At 33.7% G+C, this 21,294-nt stretch overlaps 2 protein-coding genes across 4 annotated transcripts; one reads left to right on the top strand and one right to left on the bottom strand.

Moving 5' to 3' along the window:
* Window positions 1-6,332: 6,332 nt before the first annotated feature.
* On the top strand, window positions 6,333-7,660 carry LOC110104402 (mediator of RNA polymerase II transcription subunit 28; the record flags this gene model as incomplete). 3 transcript variants are annotated; one of them, XR_002304046.2, is given in 4 exon segments in its annotated part: window positions 6,333-6,445; window positions 6,523-6,678; window positions 6,867-6,921; window positions 7,304-7,660. XR_002304046.2 is itself a non-coding variant. In XM_020833486.2 (3 exon segments), coding segments are annotated over 2 exon segments (248 nt in total), but the record flags the coding sequence as incomplete, so codon positions are not given.
* Window positions 7,661-8,471: 811 nt separating this feature from the next.
* On the bottom strand, window positions 8,472-19,804 carry LOC110104409 (serine/threonine-protein phosphatase PP1-like). The gene is made up of 4 exons (XM_020833501.2): window positions 19,348-19,804; window positions 9,396-9,955; window positions 9,097-9,300; window positions 8,472-8,816 (listed from the first exon to the last, which is right to left on the bottom strand). The coding sequence occupies exons 1-4, from the start codon at window positions 19,553-19,555 to the stop codon at window positions 8,751-8,753; spliced, it is 1,038 nt and encodes a 345-aa protein (XP_020689160.1). The 5' UTR covers window positions 19,556-19,804; the 3' UTR covers window positions 8,472-8,750.
* Between the last annotated feature and the right edge of the window lie 1,490 nt (window positions 19,805-21,294).

The raw sequence follows: 21,294 nt of genomic DNA, 5'->3' as shown, positions 1-21,294 counted from the left end.
GTTTGGGGCCATTATGAGATGCTACCTATTACGAACGATGGAAAACAAAAATGTAAATGCACGAAATGTGGTACTACTTATCTATGTGATAGCAAAAATGGAACCGATAATCTTAGACGCCACCTCGAAAATTGTAAGAAAAGAAATATGCGTGATATAGGACAGTTGATTTTACAAACCAACACTGAATCTTCAGTATCAATGTCTGATGACAAGTTTGATCATGCTGTATTTCGTGACTTGTTTACTGCTTCTATCATCATGCATGATTTACCCTTTCAATGTGTGTAATGGGTTGGACTTCGAGCAGTTTTGTTATATCTTCGTCGTGACTTGCAATTAATTTCTAGAAATACTGCTAGAAATGATTGCGTAATTTATTTTTAAAAATTGTAATTATGGTTTGACATTTTTAAAAATTGTAATTATTTGTGTAATTTATTTGATAGTTTAATATTTTGTATAATTTGTATATTATAATTAACAAATTGGTTTTGATTCTTAAATAAAATTTTTATTTATGCAAATTTATTTATATAATTTTCTGTGTTTGTGTTTTTGATTTTTTTTTTTGAAAATAAATCGGGTTAGCGGGTCATTCCAGGTGGACCCGAACCCGACTCGGGTCGGGTTCGGGTCCTGTATATTGACCCGTATCCATTACCGTGTCGGGTTCGGGTCAACCCGTTTAGCTTCGAGTCGGTTCGGGTTCGACACGAACCCGACCCTTGACCCGGTTTTGACACCCCTACTGATGATGATGCTGATTGATGAATGTCCTTGAGATGCATGTAAGAACATTCTTCAAATACAATGATTGTCAAACATGCTAATTTGGTCTGTTTGTCTGTGATTGGCATAAAGGAATCTTCCTAGCTTTGCCCTTGCCATCATGTTATTCTTATGTCTTGCTGATCGAGTTTTAAGTGGCTTAGTAGGAATGAACATGATGGTGTGCATCATCATAAGGCAAATACCGCTTGAAGGTGTTTTCAAAATCATCTTGTGTATTAGAAAAGACTATGCCATTGAATTGCATATGTTATAAAGTTTAAAAATATATCTTATGTTATCATTAGATAGGCCCAATACCAGTTATAAAATTAAATCTATGTGAATCTAGAGAATTTTATCATATATACATCAGCTAGGATTGTTGCCCGAGGCCTCTAAGTTAGAAACCAAAGATTATACTAGGTTATATATACATAAGCTAGGTTGATTCCTTTTTGTCATGAATGTGTAAAGCTGATTAATTGATTGGACTTATTAGTTCTTTTTTCTTAGGAACTAAAATCAAGTCATTAAAGACCTTGTGTTGTTCAAACTAATTGATTTAGTTTCTTATCAATCTTTTAGGTTAACCAGATCAAACATGTATCAATAGAAGGATTTCAATAAAAGAAAATTTTGATGATAATGCCATTTCCATTATCATTGAATCATCTTATTCTTAGTTCTTAGAACTCTTTCTAGACAACTATCTTTTTTTTTGTTGTTGATTGACTATGTTGCCTGACATCTGGGTTCATCCGCTTGTCTTTGGTTAGAGGAAGGACTAAGCTCTTACGACCTACTCCATCTCAATGAACCATCTTGTATAACTAACTAAGCATTCTAGATTTGTCTAAATGCAATGCAGCATGCATTAGGAAATTAAAACAACGTGGCTAAATGGTAGCACGGCTTGTGTCAATATCTCTTGCCACGTCATGTACCAAAAATGATCTTAAGATCATTTGTCTTGTTTGATATATTGATGTATGGCTTATTACTTGATTGGGAGCACACAGTAAGATGAGTTTGAGTTTCCTTGGGATTAAGCATAAAATTTTCAGCTGCACAAAATTGAAGCTATGGTTTAATCAATAAAATGAATAAGCCATACATGCATAATGGAGCAAGAATAACTTAAAAAAGAATATGAATAAACATAAAATTTAGATTTTAGATTTTACTTTGGAAGAGATGGATCAATCTTGGATTCTTGGTTGCACACATCTTACTTCCTTGTCTTTTTTTCGCTCTTAGTTTTCATCATTATTGGTTCGATAGAAAAAGGATGATAGAGAGGGAGAGGGAGAGAGAGAGAGGTGAGGGAAGAGAATGTTAGAGGAGATATGTAAGAGAGAAGTAGAGAGGAATACATGGGCAAGTGTAGGAAATATTTTCTATTCATGCGCAACAAACTTTATGAGGTTTTCTATCTATAAATCTTAGAAATTGTATCCTATTTTTCCTAGATTAAGGAGGTAGTTAGCTAATGATACAATCTATAAGGCCAAGATGAAGGATAATGCTTATACCTAATCATCTTAAGAGGAGCATAAAATTGTCAGCCCCCTCCAGTGGACAAGGAATGGCTGCAACCTCTTGTTGGGTGACCATGCCGAGTTATCCCTACTAATATGAAATCTCTTTTGCTTATCTTCAGATCTTTTGTATTCTTATGTGTGTCTTCAAGACATGAAAGTAGTCAACCCTTTTCAATTTGAAATAGCCTAAAGTAGCTGGCCAATATTTGATCCATCCAATTAACTGTCCATTGCAAGTAGACTGACGTATTGGTAACATTGGGGATCTATAGCAAAACACTCATTTAGCTTAAGGAGAAAGAGGCTATCATCTTTTTCCTAAGATTAAGTTCAGCTCTTAAAATTTTTCTTTTCATTTAAAAAAAAAAAAAACTTCACATTAAGAGAGTAAGGAAAGGAAAGAAATAATGCTAGGAAAACTTGCGGAATGACAAGTTTTGAAATTTTAAAATAATATAGTGTAGAGGACTACATGCACTTGCTAATACAACATAAAAAATCTTTCTTTCAATTTATACTGTTAAAGCAATTATGAAAAGAAGATAACATGACCTTGCTAAAATTAAAACGATATTGCTATGTAAACCTCCAAAAGAATGAACTAAGGATCTTATCATTTGTTATAAATATTCAATTTAGTTTATTTTAATTATCTTATCTTCAATAGGTATTACTCAAATCATTTCAGCTATACCGCTATTTATCACCCTATTTTTATTAATTTTTCCACACATTACTCTTATTATTCTTATTTCTATCACACTCAAATTTGGTTCTTGGTACTTCTTTATTACTGACTTGGTTTATATAGTATAGTTGTTCTAATTTCAATTTTTTATTGTTGATTGCGATGCTATTCTCTTTTCTTAAAATATTTGAGGCACGTCTATATTTTAATCACCAAGCTTTAGTTCTAAAATTTATGCCCTCATTTATATCTGTAAGCTTTTGTAATATAGATTCATGGTTTCTTAAACTCCATCACACCTAGGTGGCATTTGTTGTTCCACAAATATTGATGACTACATACCAATTATACATCCCCTATAATTGTATATAAATGCATCTAGTTCTTATTCTTGTAATCTTTAATCTCTTATATTATAAATCATCCACCATTATTTTAACTTTTCACTTATCATAAATTATCACACCCATTAGAATTATATCTTCTACAAAAAACATGCATGAAGGTATCTCGCTATTAGAAAGTTCAACGAGTATTGCCTTAATCTTCTATTTATTCCTGTTATGGTGAAATTTTTATTATATGCTCTTCAATCGTTGCTTAATCATATAGAAACTTAATAATTAATGCATGAAATTTTACTTTCACTTATTGGACTATCACATTCATAGATTAATAGAAACGTATGCTTTCAAATTTGTTACTCATTTATATCCTTCTATGTCATCCATTTTCATATAATTTCCCTCGAAAACAATAATTATCTGTTAATAATTAATCTCAAAATGCATGGTTGCCCTATTTTCCTATTCAAGCGATTTTTTTATTCTTATCTACAACTTTTCTATCATTCTGGTTATGCTAACAAAGCATTCGATTCCTGGATGTGGGCTCCTTGCAATCTTCTTCAGTTATTCCGATTTTTATGGCTTCCTTGTGATTCTTTTATCCTATTCCTTTAATTATTGTGAGACGCCCTCATGACTTAAAGACTCCATATATGCATGATTTTGGTTTATAGTGATTTTTGTAGATGTGCACCATTGTGTCTTATTCATGTGCACTTTCATGCCTTTTCAATTTTCCCCTGCAGTTGTATCTATTATTCATTGTTCCTGCCATTTTTGTTCCCCTGCTGTTGTTCCTTATTGGTCTTTTTGTTGTCAACTACAGGCTCACTCTTCTCTCGAATGATTTTTCTAGGATGAAAATATCTATTAAGGTCTATTAATGATGCTTCTTGAAAACCATGCTACATCGGTTTCATTCTACAAAAGTTATGTATTTTTATTTTTTATTTTGTTCAATTGCAAATGGCATATTGCTTGGTATTTAATGTATCTTACATGAACAAAATCTCTAAATAAATATCTCTTGTTTGACAAATTTTGTCTGATAATCCACTCTATCAGGGCAGGCAATGCTTGTTAAGTCTAATATTTAAAATTCATATTTTAAGTTGTGGTTCAAAAGGCATCATCTGCAACCTAACAAATAATTGCAATTTCCGTCCATCTCATAAATCATAAAACCTGTGCTTGCAATGTAAAAAAATATTAATGAGTTTGTATTTACTTTTTGTGGAAATTACATCTAAGCACCTAAGGTCAACTTGGTCCACATTTTTTTACTAACCCTACAATTAGAGCCTTGGGTATGTGGTTCACATTATTATTCGGTGACGGGTGACTTAAAAGTTTGCTTATTCATAAAATGCTCTTTACTTGTAAGCTGGCATGAGAGTACTAGTTGAGCCGATTGATAATGGCCGTGGTTTGCCAGCCATAAACTTCACCACTTAAATCAGTTTAGTACTTGTTAAACGTTTAATTATTCGAATGTATCAATTTAATTATTCGAATGTATCAACATAAATCTTTGATTTCTTCGATCAATTATTCTAACTAAAATGGGTTTTGGGGGCACAAGAATTCTTTTTCTTCTCATTTTTCTTCTCAAATGGCATCAGAAGATTTTGGAGTCGTTCTTTCATCTTCAACAAAAATTGCGATTGTCATGCTTTGCAATAGTGAAAACCCAGAGGGGAAGAGTTTGTAGAAGAGGTGTAGTTTTGTAGCAGATATGTATGCTTTCTTATTATTAGCTTTGATAGAATTTATCAGCGCATTTTTTAATTAACATTTGCATGAGTTGTTTTTCTTTTTAATTTGTTTTTTTAGTTGTTTTATGGCTTATCTAAGTTTTTCAAGATATTTGTATGCCTTATATTGTTTTGTTTTATTTATCAGTTATTATAGTGTTTACAACTTTACACTGCTTTGAACGAGCAGAAACAATTTTACAGTGATGCATTTTCGGAATTGAAACCTCTAACTTTCAATAAAGATTTGCATATATATGATCATGTGATCCCACTTAATGCCTATTTTATGACTAACAACTAAGTTTGAGGACTTGCGCCATGAAAAAGTGCTAGGGTCCCAATTATAAGTTTTTAAAAACATGAACATGTAGCAACCCCATGACCTGAAGCACCCTGCTATGATTTACCCTTTTCTGTTTTATTTCTTTGAAACGTAAGCATCATTGACATGAAACAGCCAACAAACTAAGAATTTTTTTCGCCTTTGCAAGGAACATATGTTTACTAGCTTTATTTATAATAATTTGATTCATCAGGGGTAGCCCACCTTGTGGGAGCCACGGAAGCTATTATTCATTATGTGAGGAAGAAAAATCAAGGAGAAGCTATTTAATTGAATAGGAAGATTTCCTAAATCATATTTAATTGTTTATAAATATTTTCTAAATTATGTTTAATTGTTTAGTAAAGTTTTCTAAATTATGTTTAATTTATTTAGGAAGATTTTTTAAATTATGTTTAACTGTTTAAAAAGTTTTTCTAAATTATGTTTAATTTATTTAGGAAGATTTTCTAAATTATGTTTAATTGTTTAGAAAAATTTCCCAAATTATATTTAGATTATTTATGAAGGTTTTATTTATGTTATTGTGCTTTAGAATTATTTAAGGAGGAGTTGTCTAGAGTTTTAGGATTATCCTATGACTGAGTTTTGGATTTGCTGTAATTTTTTTTTTTTGAGGGCTTCCTAACATCATCTAGGTTGATTGGGAGAGCCGATCCACCTCTCGAACTGTAGACCACCTGCATCTTATTTTCTCTTATTGACATATTAATACAAAATCAACCTCTGTTTTGATTTTATTGTAGTTTTTGTATTTGTTGTTTGATGTTTTTGCTTCCAAGCCGTATCATAATTCTCCAATATGCATCTTCGTGAACTTATAAACTTACTCCTGTTCTCTCATGTGTGGAAATATATGTCAAGTCACTCTTCTTTTTGTAGTTGACGTAGAGCGGCATGCAAGAGATTTCATGGAAGCAGCAAAGAAGCTTCAGCTGTATTTCATCAGCCTACAACATGAGGACCAGCCAACAAAAGAGGAAATGCTGCGAAAGGTTTTGATAAATTGAGTTATTAATTTTATAACTTGTCAGACGATTTCTAATCATTTGGCACTCTCAATGCTTATTAGGAGATCTCCATCATGGAGGATGAGCTGAAGACCAAATCTGAGCTGATTAAGAAGCATGAAAACCGCATCGAAGCATGGAGAGAAGAGTTAAAAGAGCAGCTTGATAGGCACACTGCAGAATTGCAGAGGGTGTAGACTTGCAGCAATTTCGTTAAGGTTAGTAAAGCTTTACTTTGAGAATCTTCTACAGAAGAAAGAGTACGAATGTTCTTTTTTTTGGTCTTGCTATGTTCTATTAGATAGCACAAATGAATATTTGTAGTGTACCTTTAAGATATTTGTTGAAGTATGGGTTCTTCTCTCTTTTCATACAAACTGATGATCCTTTTTTTTTTTTTTTTCAGTTTCAATTAGATACATTTGGGATTGCTGCTGAGGGTTATTGCTATAATGGAACATGTTCTTTAGTCCTATAAAAGAAAACCTATTGGTTATATAATTCATTAAGGGTTCGTTCCGCTTTTAATATTTTTTTCGTCTGTTAACGGTAAAGCATAAAAAATTTATTTGTTTGATAAAATTACTTTTATTAAACATGTTCTGAATACTGTTATTTTTGTACTGTTTTCAAAAACTTTTTGATATTAACTTATCCTTTAGAAAATTCCGTTCTCTCGAACAACAGTTTTAAAACTACCTTTTAGAAAATGTATAGAATAACCAAACGAAGCCTAAACAATATAAATCATATATTGAGATTGAGGAAATCAATAGGCTAACAGTCTTAATTCCTCTCATTCTTTGCTCAAGAAATTCTCTAAAGAATTTGAATTCTTTGTAGTTGCTGAAGGTTTATGAGAGCTTTGCATATCATTGCCTCCTAAGAAAGAATGGGAGCTCTGCTTGGGAGCAAAGGGAAGTGATTTATTAGTTTATAAATTTAATGTTTGCGGGATTCAAATTCAGAATATTAGCAAGAATTTTCAATATCTGTATCAACTAAACAAATTGTCTCCCTCAAAAATGATTTTATTAAGAAAGAGGGAACTACAGTTCCCTTTTTAGGCAATGGAATGTATGTAAATGGCTTTTTAGGCAATATTTGCCTCTAATGTAATTTGTAGGTTTCAAATTTGAGCCAAAGAAAGAACTTTTTATTAATTTAGCATTAATGCCATGTACATTAGTAATCTTACCCTGATTCTGCTTTGTACTTATCATCCTTATTTTGTTGGATTAGAGCTAGCCATTCGGTTGCTTTGCTTCTGATTGATTATGTTAAAGAGACCTTCTCTATTTACATGAATAAACATAAAAAAGATCTCCATGGATTTCAATTAATGCTTATATGTTAAAATGGATATAAAATTTAAATTGGTGAACTATTTTAAGATTTGGATTAAAGGCTGGCTGCCCTTACAACCTTCATCATAATCTTGCCATTTGGTCAATTATAATTTCTGATTGATTGAAGTTGTCATATATTTTTAGGCTTCATCTGGGATGATTTTCTTACTGTTTTTTAAAATAATTTTTTAGTACAAATAAAATCGTCCCAAACAAAGCCTAAGAACTTTAAATTTTTGCTCACAAAAAAAGCTATCTTGAGGATGAGACTGCTTCTTTCATTATGGAAGAAGATAGTTTTCAGGACATGGCAAAGAGAAAATCCGCCATGCTATCATGTTGAAGAAGAGTTCAAAGACTGCTATATATTTGACTTTGAACAGCTTTCTTATTGCTTTTTAAAACAGCTTTTTAATTAAAAAATTAAAAAGCTGCTTTAAAAAGCAGTAAGAAAATCGCTCCAAATGAAGCTATAGTCTCTACTGCAAGAGAAGAAAAAAAAGAAATATGACCATAACAAACAAATGAAATAAACTGTACCCATAAAAATTAAATATAACCAGTTTCTGAAAATCTATTCAAAAAGCTACTTTCATTTCCTTCACTCCATTCTTCACAATCAGGCAATAAAATCAACTATGGTGCTGGGTGGGGACATACACTTGCAGTATGAACTTTACTGGTAGCAAAATAATTTCAAGAGTCTTCATTTAAGTCATCAGAGGAGAACAATAATTTAAACAAGTACAAGCACAGAAAAAGAGTGAATTAAGTTAAAAAAAGAAAAAAAAATTAACAGGACCTTTCTTGCTATACAGATAGAACTAACTGACATATACAAATTTCAATTTCTTCACACCTCTAGTAAGAAAGAAAAAGAGCTGATCAGGGCTTCTAAACATGGCACCAAAAATAGCATGAACAACTAAGATCACCACTGCTTACTCACTATCTCCTGCTTTTGTCTGAGAGGAAACTCCCCTTAATCCATTAAACAGGTTTGGCAACTGCAGATTCAGATAAAAAAAGGGAAAGGACAATACATCATTTAAAATGAAAGACTCATATGATACCAAGAAATATGACAATCTTCTTAGAATTAATGCTAGAATTATGATAAGAATCTAGCATCTAAGGCTTCGTTTGGGACGGCTTTCTTACTGCTTCATAAAATGACTTTCTAGTACAAAAAAATTAATATTTGTACTAGAAAGCCGCATTAAGAAGCAGGAAGAAAGCCGTTCTAAACGAGGCCTAAGAAGCAAATGATAACATCACTAGACATACCTTCTTAGGAAGTGGTCTCAAGGCTTTAGAGCCACCACCCTCTCCTTTCACTTCTAGAGGTTTCAAAATGTCAAAAGAACACATTAAGGATTTATCTATGCTCAACAAAGCGCCGGCATTATCGAATTCTCCGCAGTAGTTGGGAGCTGAAAATATTGTCACTAATCTCCTCTTTGCAAAAAACTCGTATCCATCCTCGACCACCTGGAAAAAGAAACAATGAGTAGAGCTCCTTTCGACACCATTTATAAAAACAAAGACATGATAAGTCTGGTTTGGGACAAGAAAAATCAACATACCTGATGGGCGCGGCATATTAGATCAAGATCATTCTTCTCTAAGAATTCTATAAGTTTATCGGCACCAAAAGTGCATGAAACACCTCTATCACTTTTTCCCCATCCTTCAATGTCTGGGTCAGGATCAGCCCAAAGCAAATCACAGAGGAGACCATAATCAGGGATCTCAGAAGGTCTTTGCATGTCTCTTATTTGGTCCAAACTTATCAGTTCAGGAGAGAGTCCACCATGCATGCACAGTATTTTTTCTTCAATGATTGCAGCTATGGGTAAGCAATTGAAGCAATCTGTAAAAATCCTCCAGAGACGGACATTGAACCTTCTCTTACATTCATCGTAGAAGCCATAAACCCTATTAATTTTTGCATCCTCATGGTTTCCTCTTAAAAGAAAAATCTTGTTAGGGTACTTGATTTTGTATGCAAGGAGCAAACATATTGTTTCTAAGCTTTGTTTTCCTCGATCAACATAATCACCAAGGAATAGATAGGTTGAGGATGGAGGGAACCCGCCACATTCAAAGATTCTCAAAAGGTCAATGAATTGTCCGTGGATATCACCTGCAAATCATATTCAAATATAATAATTCTGAAAGTTTTCTGAAAGGCTTCATAATCTATTTTGCATGTACACATTATGAGCATATGGCAGAAGTGCAAGATTATCTTCGAGTAGACAGATTTTCTTCTATTTGATTGGGGAGTATACAAGATAAAGAGCAAAGACATGACAGTATATAATATGGGAACATCTTTAAACAAAATAATTAAAACCAAAAAGTCAAGTAAAGATTAACATATTATTTAAAAAGGACTATATAATGGAATTGGCTCTGGGCTGTTGTACAACTGAAAACCAAAAAGACTTGATAATCACTTTAATTTGCAATTGAGGCAATTTTAATGAGAAGAATTCAAGTGGAGCAACGGTCTGACGTCTTCCTCATAAATTTAAAAAAAAAAAGTCCATATTTAGATAATTTCAAATCATATTTAGCTCAATGATATACATCTGTATAGAATATATGTTTTAGGACTAGTAACTGAATTAACTATATTTTTGTTGGTAACCAAGAATTTCCAGGCTCAAATCTGTTGTGCACTGCATATCATGGTACATAATAGAGAAGCTGTATATGATATTGTTTTGTTTAATGATTTGTTTGAGGCATACTTCAAAATGTTGAGAATAGATACAATTACTAAAGCAGACCATTTTGCATGCTAGGAATCTGTTTAAGACTAATTCATTTCCCCAATCAAAATATTTTTGGATTGGCCTTCAACTTCATTCCCCCTTATATCATTGATTATAATGGAAAGTATTATCCCTAATATTTAAAATATCTGAGGACAACATTAAACTTTAACTGCATTACTTTCATCATTATTGACAGCTGAGCTTGAATTAGGTATATCAGTGCCAGCACACTTGATTTTTCAAGCTTGAATTTTAATTCATTTTATAAGTTGGACAGTACCCCTTCAACATGGGTTGTGAAGGAGATCATGTTGTTATTTTCTCAGGACTCTAGCTTCATTTGGTTATTTGATACTTTTGTAAAAGACAGTTTTAAGAAACATTGATTCATAAAATGGAGTTTTCTAACGAAGAAGCATATATAAAAAGCTTTCTCAAAACAACAAAAAAATAAAAAAAGTAATTATTGGGAACGTAAACCAAACAGTAAAAAATAAATAAATTTGTTGTTTTAAAATGGAATAAGCATAAAAAACTTCCAATAAAACGAAGCCTCTCTCTCCAAAGTAACATTCTACTTATTTTGTATAGCACGATACGACTTCATGTGACCCTTGGAAGTAACACTACTTTCCATGGTTCATTGTGCAGAAGACTTTGTTTTCCTATGGGGGTTTACATACATAGAACTCACAACTATAAGATTTATATATTTAATAGCTAAACTTCACTATTTACATGCTAACTCCATTAATAAAACCATCAACAATGAAAAGGAAGTCACGACGGATCTCGTCAGACACAAGGAAGGAAGTCGTGATGAGATCTTATAGGGAAGGGTGACAAGATCTACAATGCATTGTCTTCAATTCCTCCTGCCTATCTCACTCTCACGTACACGGCCTATCTCTTCATCTCCATCTCTTGCTCAATATCTCACAAGTCGAGTGGCTCCAGCTTCATCCCCTCTCTCTCTCTCTCTCTCTCTCTCTTGCATCCCCTTACCTGAGCTAATCCTCTCCCTAATCAATCACCCCACATTGGTGAACTATGCCTCATGCATCACCAATGTCTTTTCTACCAACAATCACGATGTTGAAACTCCACTGTTTCCATCAATTTATTGCCAATGATCTCTCCCAACAGATAGGGTAATGAGGGCACTATTTTTGATGTTATTTAAAGTTCTAAGTGTTGTGTGTGTAAATAACAAGGTTAAATATGTCAATTCTATAGTTTTGAATAATATGTACATAAATCCCTTTCTATTTTAATTTATAGTTTGAGGGCTTGTAATGGGGAGTGATGATTTGGATTTGTCAGCGCAAAAAATATTTGATGATCAGTCAATGTAGAAAATATTTTTGAGAGTGAGAAAATTTTCAAGAGCATAAGAAGAGCTCAGTTGAATCAAGGAAATGGTCCAAGTGCATAAGGGGTCAAATCCATACCAAAATCTTAAAATTATCCTCACTTAGCAACCATTCCTCCTTTAGTAGTCATCTTCTTAGAGGCCATTGTGTCAATCATATTCTTTTCCCAATTTCTTCACTTTCATTAGTTCTAAGTTATCTACGAATCTTTCAATTAAGCTTGAACCCTTTATAGCCCTTCTAGGTCCGAGCAGGTTTGAGATATCCACAGATTGATTAGATTTCAATTTTCATGGTTCTTGGCCAATGCATAATTGCTTGCTATTGACATTCTAATTGGATGCCGAATAAGTGGAGTGAAGAGAATCCATATAGCATTGATAACAGGCACAAGAAATATTCAACCAAATTTCAACTAAATAATAGGAAATCAACTAATTGGGAATCCATATTAACATTCCAATTGTTGCAATTGAGAATCAACAAAAGAACCTCATGTTCAAGAGCATAACTGGAAAGGTGATCTACGTATCTTTTAGTTGTTTTCCTAAGTTGTTATCTTTAAACAAAAAGCCTCAACCATCCTTTCAACTTCTCTAATGGTTTAAGATTTTTGGCATCTCAATTTTCTAAAATACCATCCTCAAATCACTATATGTATTTTAGTTTTCATCCATCATGGTCCTACACTCCATTTTCATTCTAAAAAACCTAGTTTTTGTATATTACATTTCAAAATTGAATGTTATAAAATTCATTTAACTATTGGAAGATACGGTCATGGATGCAAATAGTTGCTACACAAACCACAGTGCAACAGCACCAACAATCCTTCTGCAATTCCTCACCCCACAAGAAACACACACATATCAAAAAAAGAAGGCAGGTAGGGGAGAACAAACTAACTAAAGCTGGTAATAAAAAAGACTAATAGTTGGTAAAACTTGAAAAAAAATGTGAACAAAACCTATGCCCCAGGTTTTGATAAAAATAGACCCTTCTTTTAATATGAAGCAATTTAGCACTCCTGAATTGCTTCTCCTTTCCCTTTCAAAACTCTACAAAAACTAATCCATTCATATCTCACAAAACTTGCCCTCCTCTTTACCTTTTCCACACTAGTTCCATTGGGGTGCTAGTATTCTACTCTTTGGCAGCCGTAAGATCTGCTTCTCTCTAAAAACTCGTATGTTTTTTTTTTTTTTTAGAACTGAAATCATCACCGCTACCATCACAACCATCCCTCTGCCCTCTTTTTATCCTCTCCCAATAACACCTGATCTGGCGATTCATATCCTCTCGCCTTTAAAAGAAAAGATAAGGACGGAAGTCCAAGAGACTCCTATTGGTATCAGCAATGGAGAGTGTCAGGGAAAAAGCTTGAACAAACCACCGTATTTTATTTACCAAAAACAATTTCTAAGTATCACAAGAACCGAGACTACTAATAAATAATAATTCATAGTAGTTAATGAAGCGGTAATGCAATATACTACTGTAAGCTTCACATGATAACCAAAAGAAGAAAAAGAAAAGAAAAGCACTTTGCAAGCAGAAGATCTTCCAAGGTGCCCAAAGCTAGAATATAAAAAGAATTCATCAAAAATTAAATTCAGATGAGAATAAAGTTCTGAACATTGACCAGTTGGCAATGTACTCGCTAAGATGCAATGCGCCAAGGTAATCTTCAATATCGTGCTAACTCTATCTCTGTGAAATTTCTGATTATTTACAAGTTTGTCCTTCCTGTTTGCTTTTGAAACCATCAAGAACAAACACTGCGAAATAAGTTTATTATATTCTTCCATGGATAAGAAGAATAAATCTTAAGGATGGCATTATGCAGGAATAAACCAAGAAAACAGACGAACTTCGTGAACTAACAGTAATCAGGAACAAGCCGTGTGGCTTTTACATTGGATTCTAAGAAAAAAATTAAGGCCAGCTCAACTCCCTTCGTTACTCAATTATGACGGAAGGGTGTCTTTCCTAGAGGTTAATTACTACCCACTAGCTCATCTGAGGGTCCTAATACTAGATAATTTAACATCAAACTATAGCAAAAACTGCCTTTCAAAAAGTATCCAAATGGATGCAGAGGTATATAAAACACTTCAAAGCAAAAAGAAAATTAATATTTGGTGACATGTAGAAGCAAAAAAAAGGGTTCATATTATGTTTCCTTTGCATTGTGATGAAGTGACAGCAGCTTTGGATCTACCTGCCGCTCATCTGGTGCACGGTGAGAGAGGAAGGTGTGATACCTTTAGGTTCAGATGAAGAATAGTTTGAGATCGAGGAATTATAACAACGAGGAAAGCCAAAGTTATTCACTAGATATAAGGCAATAAGAAGGGAAGACAATCAATCCAGTCAGTCATGGAGGTTTAGTGAAAGAATTCAATAAAACAACGGGATATGAGCATAAGCAATATTGGTCTTTCTGTCAACTTTGGCGATTTGTAAAAGTTGTTTTGATTGCAGGATTTTCTTCTCTCTCACAAGAAGGAAACAGAATGGAGCTTTATTAGATTATGGTTTTAAACGGCCTTAATTCACTTCAATAAATTTCATAAAAACTAACCTCAAGCCATCTCTTAGGTTTAGATGTATGATAGATGTGGATGCCCGTAGTACTCCAACAAGCTAGCATTAGTACCTACGTAATAATTACACTTTGAAAGCCTAATATGATTAGATGTGAAGGTTGTATTTCAATGATTAGGTGTGAAGGTTGTATTTCAATATCACGCAGGTAATTCCTGAAGTTCGAAGAACATCGAACTTGCACCAAAATAAATCCAGCCAATAAATGAAAAAGAAACCTCATACATGGTTTTTTTCATTTTCAATATCTATCAGATCCTTAGTCGATTTTTTGTGTTATTTTTATCTTCTAGCTCAAATAACGTAACATAAAAATAGACAATTTAATTTGTTTCAACTTATCTAACTAAACATCCTTTTCTCATGAAACAAGATGGACAAAAAATTTGAACCCTTCATATTTAAATGTCATCTCATATATTTTGTTTTCTACATGAAATAGATGCAAATGTTTATTCGGGTAGCAACAAGCTGATCAGTGACTAACTAGTGGCAGTGGTTTAATTTTTTTTTTTTTTTTTTTTTTTTGTGGTGTCGGTGAGTTCGAGAAGCTCATTCAAGCTCGAGTTGAATGTTAACAAGCATGAGCAGAGTTTGAGCTCAAGCTCAAGTTCGAGCCACCTGAAATTTAGGCGAGCCGAGCTCGAGCTTGTTATGGCTTGAGCCCGACTTGACTTTTTACACCCCTACATGATTCTAATCAAAATTCATGTATGATCTTGACACTCAAATTTCTATTGTCTTTAATTTGTATGCAAATGTTGGTGTTGATAAGGCGATTGTTATGCTAGGAGTATGTGAACATCTGTGTTCAACAATGCAATGGAAGGAAGTACATGAAAAAAGAATTTTATAGTAATAGTACGGTCAAAGAGGACCCAAAGCTTGAATTGGTTCAACTACATAAAGATTGATGCAAAAATGCCTCCAGCTTCCTCATCTAGCTTATTATTATGATGAAAGAGGGGAACAACGGGAAGTAAGATCCATGGGAGCAGGCATGCAGGGGATCGTGCAAGCGGGATGCAGTATAGACATGATGCTCCATGGGAGATGTGGGATTGGGATTAAATGCAATTGAGGTGAGCGGAGTTACCTATGAGGTTGCTTGGGGGTGAATGCTTGGGCTAGCGAAATACTAGAGATGCGAGATGCATAAAATTATGCAAGCAAAGACGAGCATTATAAAATGAAAGTCAAGGTTGAGTAGAGATGTGGAGGCCGATTTGCGACAGGGTGTGTTATGGGAGGTCTTGCTACAATGAAAGAAAGAATGGTGGGCTACAGGATTGGCAATGTGTGAGGGAAGGGTGCCTAGGGGAGATTAAAGTGGGATAGGAGGGAGGGAGAGTGGGGAGTCTTTGCTTTGAGCCATATTAAACCCAAAAAAATGCGTAATGTATTATTGATTGAAAGCTAGTATGGGCATGAGCAAAAAAGGAAGCAATAATGAAGTGAATGTCCTCAATTAAGAGAACATCAAGCATAATAAAAATGTATCTCTTAATCAATGCTTTCCAAATATAGCAAACACCAATATTGTTATTTTCCTATAATAGCATATCTTAAATAAACTATATAGTTTATTATAGTTGTTTGCAATCGAGTGCTAACTATGGAAAAAAAGGCTCAGAAAAACACTTGAGCTAAAAAAATACTCTCCAAGTGATAGATAAACAAAGAAACACTATCAATTCCAGACTTTGATCAATTTCACCGTTCATTGGGATGTAAAATGTGATGGCATGCAATGCTTGCCACTAGAGAGAAGAAATTCGCATGATATGAACAATAAGCTATTAAATTTTCTCTAACATGCTATCAATCTATCCTGCACACTATTAGCTGCAGGAAACACTAAACAACACCTACCAAGCAAGTGACTCGGCAAGTATTGAAAAATGGTATTTTAGTCCTTGAAATCTCAGCCTAATCACCAAATAGATTCTTTTTGATCTCAAGAACCACTAAAAAGTAGTTTACAATGAAGACACTGAATTCCACACAATATATGTGTAATAACCGGACCGAACCGGTGTGGGTTCTTCGGCATGCGGGAGCCGACCGCTCCCTCCACCCAGATTGAGACCAATCGCACGCATCAACCGTCGTTTTGCGCCCCTTTGACTCGCGTCTCCCTCCAATAGCGTAAATCACGTGATTCCTTTGTCTTCTGAAATCCTCCCGCCCTTGTCGGCCTTACCATTTAAACCCAACAGGGAAATTAAGGCATCATTTTACTCTTTTTCTTTCTAGCTCGAAATAGCTGCCGAGCCTCCTCTTCTTTCTCTTCATCTTTTTTGTTGTCGCCGCTGTTGAAGGTATTCAACCTCTTCCTTATTCGATTGAAAGACAATAGCATATAATCTTCCTCCTATCTTCTTCCTTAGTTAAGAACCACCGACAATAATTCATCTTATCCTTCTCAATCGATCGTAAGGTAACCATCAAATTCCTTCATATTCTCCATCGTTACCTTATCAAATTATTTGTAATTATAGTGGTTTATCATAAGCTTGTGTTTCCAATGAATCCATGAATATATGTATTTGTTCATATTAGATCATAAGCTTTGATTTTTTTTAGCAAGAGATTATTCCACATTAATATAAATTCTTTTTCGACTTTTTGGTTCGGTGGCCTTAGTTATTTTCTCTTCACTTATTGTAGGATTTTTTTTTTCAGGTCTTTTTCCTCATAGCTTTGCCGATTGAATATCTAATATGCTTGGAATTTCGTGTCGCTAGCCTAGAGGTAAGTAAATGTTATTTATTTTGACATAAATATACCCTTCTTTATTAGGGACGTAATCTGTGATATTTGCATTAGATTTTTTTATAATTATTTAAGTTGTCAGTTATATTTATAATATTTATTAGTATTGTTCATGTCAGGGATTTGATTTGATTTACATTGAAATCATCATGTAGTAGAAATAAAATTATTTTGATTTGTTCATCTACGAACTTTTAGCATTTAAATAGTTCATGCTATAGAAAGTTTAATTTATGCACATTAACTTTATTTAATGCAATGCATGATACACATGTTGCAAATTATGTTGGTTATATAAATAATGATTGTCATGTTGATTTATATAATACATGTTGAAGTTTTTTTTTTTGTAAAAGCACTTACACTATATAATTGTGTGTATGTCGGTAGAACCCTATGGTCGACGAACCCCTAGAGTGACAACTCTATAGAAAAAATTATTGGATTTTCTTGGGTGGTTGTTTACCTTCTCAGTGATGGATATATGATAAACTGACAATATATATATAAGAACATATAAGCGAACATGAATTGAAAACAATAAATAACTGATATGTCATTTTGAGGCATAATGATAGAAAATGTGATTGCATTCATGGGCATTAAAATAAATTACACTTACACTAGTTTGGTACATACATTAATAACATTAGCATATTAAATTTCTGTTGTAGAAAACATGGCATGTGTTAGTACTATTTTGTTTTGGTGAATATAGGTTGTTACTTCTACCTTTTGATTGTTCATATTGTATGCCCCATTCTGTTGTCGTTTATATTTTGATAGATAGGAGTTACTTGCTAAGTTTAATTTATCAAACTCACCTACTGTCTCTTTTTAGATCCTGTAAGTGTGTTTTGTAGACAGCCACCTCAAGAACAAATTACCTGTAATAGTTTGCTTTTTGTATTTTATATTTTATAAAAGTTTATTATGTTTTTTAATTATGAGAGTTTGGTAGTTTTTTTCTTGTTATTTGTTCTATTTATATTCCTTTTGGCTTGTATCAAAACTATTTTTATTTTGTACTAGTTATTTGCATTTCATTAATGAATTGGCTTTATAATTCACTTCCTATATTTACCCTGTTATATAACTTGTATATGCAAATTTCTCTTACAAAACATGCCTTTTTATCCCTAAATCACGTCCCATGTTGCCGAGGTGTACCGCCTCCATGACCCATGGTGTAATAATATGTAGCATCAGTAACTTACTGCCAATGGAAGAATCCGGCCAACTGGATTCATAGAGACAGTTCTCCTCCTACAATTTAAAAAATGTTCTAAACTTCCCGATGTCTGTGAAGTAACATATAAACCTAAAATAATCAAATCTTCCGAAACATATAGATCAATATTTTACTAATTTGCAGGCCCTTTCAGCCAAATAGAAAATTGTCAATGGGTTTCCTATGATAACAGTTCACGATACAAGAATATACATTTTTCTAACTTAATCATTTTCATTCGTTCACATCCTTCCCCATGGATCGATAATCAGACCTCGCATAACTCCCATTGCTCACCCTTAGTTTAGCCTAATTAAACTAATTCCTCATATCCATTAAAATATAAACGTAACAAGATCCCAAAATAAGAGGCGGATATATCCAGAATTCCAGATAAATAAACTGATGGTAATTCAACAATCTCATGCACAATTCTACAAACTTCCTATGCATAGAACTTTCCGACAATCTTATTATCCAATTCAATACCAAGTAGATTAACCAGGACAAAGCAAAGCACATTGAGCCCGCTAAAACGCTTACCATTCACGACTTCTCAACCTCATGAAACGTTCTGCCTACCAAAACCTAATACAGTCCGAAAATCGAATCGCCATTTCTTAGTCATAACAAACGTAAAAGATTAAAACTAAAAAAGAAACCACCAAAAAACGGAACAAACAGACTAAAACCAGCCGAAAAATCATTCAGGATTGCAACACGCAAAATTTTCAGGGAGAGCGGATAGATAAAATTGAGAACTGACCGCAGATCTTGATTGGGGCTTGTATCTCGAGCAGATTTGGCTGCGAGAGGAACACCTGCTTGGCCTCGACGCAAAGTTGCCGGATCTCCAACTCCGAAAGCTGGACTTGGCGAAAGCGGCCTCCCTTACCGCCGGCAAGTAACCTCCTTATGATGTCGTTGAGGATGGGGGCCTCCATGGCCCCCATCGAGCTCGTAGTCATCATCATCTTGCTCCTCCTGCTTCTCTCCTCCCGTAAAAGAAACCCCTGTCCCCTTCTTCCCTCTTCAAATCAATCCCTTCTGGAAATTTCTCGTCGATATCGCCTGATAACCGCCGGCGCACTCCAACTGCCGGCGGGAGAACAAGCTTTCGGAGAATTTTTCTACGCCTTCCCCGACTTTTTCTTTGTTGGCCGAGGGGAAAACGCGTGGAAATTGCTGTTGTTTGACGGCTCTGAAGACTCTAATCATGGGTAAATTATTTCTAATTTTCGCAATGCTTTTTCTAGGTTGTATTTATTTATGCATTTATTTATATTTGGATTTTTTGTTATAAAATGGTAAATTTGTTTGACATTTTCTGCTAATTTTAAAAATATTTCATTTTTAGCATGTGTAGTTTGTTTCATATTGAAGGTTGTGCAAGTCTTTTTTTTTTTTTTAAGGTTATGAGATTGGAGCGTGAGCAGTATAGAGAATTTTTCGCCTGTCAACCAAGAACAATTATTAGGTCATGTGATCTGATGTAGCTCTACGTTCATACGCCAATAATATTTCGCCACGTCTTCTTACTTTTTACCATGCGGCCCGACGACCTAACCCGGACCGGAACCCGAAATTGCTATGTTCGCGTATTGCTAGGTATTGCTATGTATTGTTTGTCAAAAATGAGAAATACTGCTCTGTGAAGACCAATATCGAGCAATACCGAAAAACTCAGTATTGCTAGGTATTGATCTTCACATAATGGTATTTCTCGTTATTGTCGAGCAAAATCGATCAAAACCTAGCAATACCGAGCAATACGCGAACATAGCAATCTCAGGTTCGTTCCGGGTCGGGTTGTCGGGCCGCGCGATAAAAAGTAAGAACACGTGACACTATTTTACTGGCGTCCGAACGTAGATCTACGTTAGGTGACCGGACCAAATAAAAGTTCGTCAACCAATGAGCCACAACGCTCGATTTCGTTGTGCAAATCTGCAAAATTTCTTTTGAATATGCTTTATAACAATAATATGCTAAATAGGCATATGATGATTAGGCATAAAATTTGATATGAATTTAATATTTTAAAGAATCAGAATTTTGAATTATAAAATTTATTAAGTAATTATGACATCATTCAAAGCTATTTTTAACAATTATAATTTTAATTGTGTTTCAGTAATGTAAAGATTTGACTCCAAATCATCATAATTATAATATTGAGAGTTTTACATGCATATCAACTTATATCACTCTATTTACATATCTAACATCTAAAACTTTAATATTACATACATAATAATATAAGATGGTATGTATGTAATATTAAAATTTTGAGTGTTAGATATGTAAATAGGATAATATAGAGTGACATGTATGTAAATGGTCCTATAAAATTTTCAAGCGCATTTGAGAGTCTAATGTCCTTCAAATGGTACATGCTAAGAATCTAAAATAGCATCTCAAAGTGACAAATCTAATGAGTATAAATTTACTCAAATTTTAATTTAGTGAATGTCCATAAAATATAATATGAAGGAAGAAAATCTTAACAGTCCAATAAATAAAATGTTCAAATTTTTATCATAAAAGTATTGGAATACCCTCTCCACAATTATATGAATAGCTCATATTGATACATATTCAAAAGAAGATTTTCAATGAAGATAAATTTAAAATTCATAGAGAATTCTAGAGCTATGATATCAACCGTCAATAACTATAGACCGACATTAGCAATCAGACACCGGATGTCGTT

Source organism: Dendrobium catenatum, unplaced genomic scaffold (genome assembly GCF_001605985.2).
Source record: "Dendrobium catenatum unplaced genomic scaffold, ASM160598v2 fragScaff_scaffold_104, whole genome shotgun sequence".
NCBI classification, from domain to species: Eukaryota; Viridiplantae; Streptophyta; class Magnoliopsida; order Asparagales; family Orchidaceae; genus Dendrobium; species Dendrobium catenatum.
This window is presented reverse-complemented; position numbering and strand designations above follow the sequence as displayed.

What these genes read in the sequence shown, in the direction of transcription:
- LOC110104409 (XM_020833501.2), bottom strand. Translation starts at nt 19,555, where the DNA reads ATGATGATGACTACGAGCTCGATGGGGGCCATGGAGGCCCCCATCCTC. An exon ending in AGCCCCAATCAAGATCTGCG is followed by an intron (nt 9,956 to 19,347) that starts GTCAGTTCTCAA and finishes TATGATTTGCAG; the next exon opens with GTGATATCCACGGACAATTC. An exon ending in TGAGACCACTTCCTAAGAAG is followed by an intron (nt 8,817 to 9,096) that starts GTATGTCTAGTG and finishes CTGAATCTGCAG; the next exon opens with TTGCCAAACCTGTTTAATGG.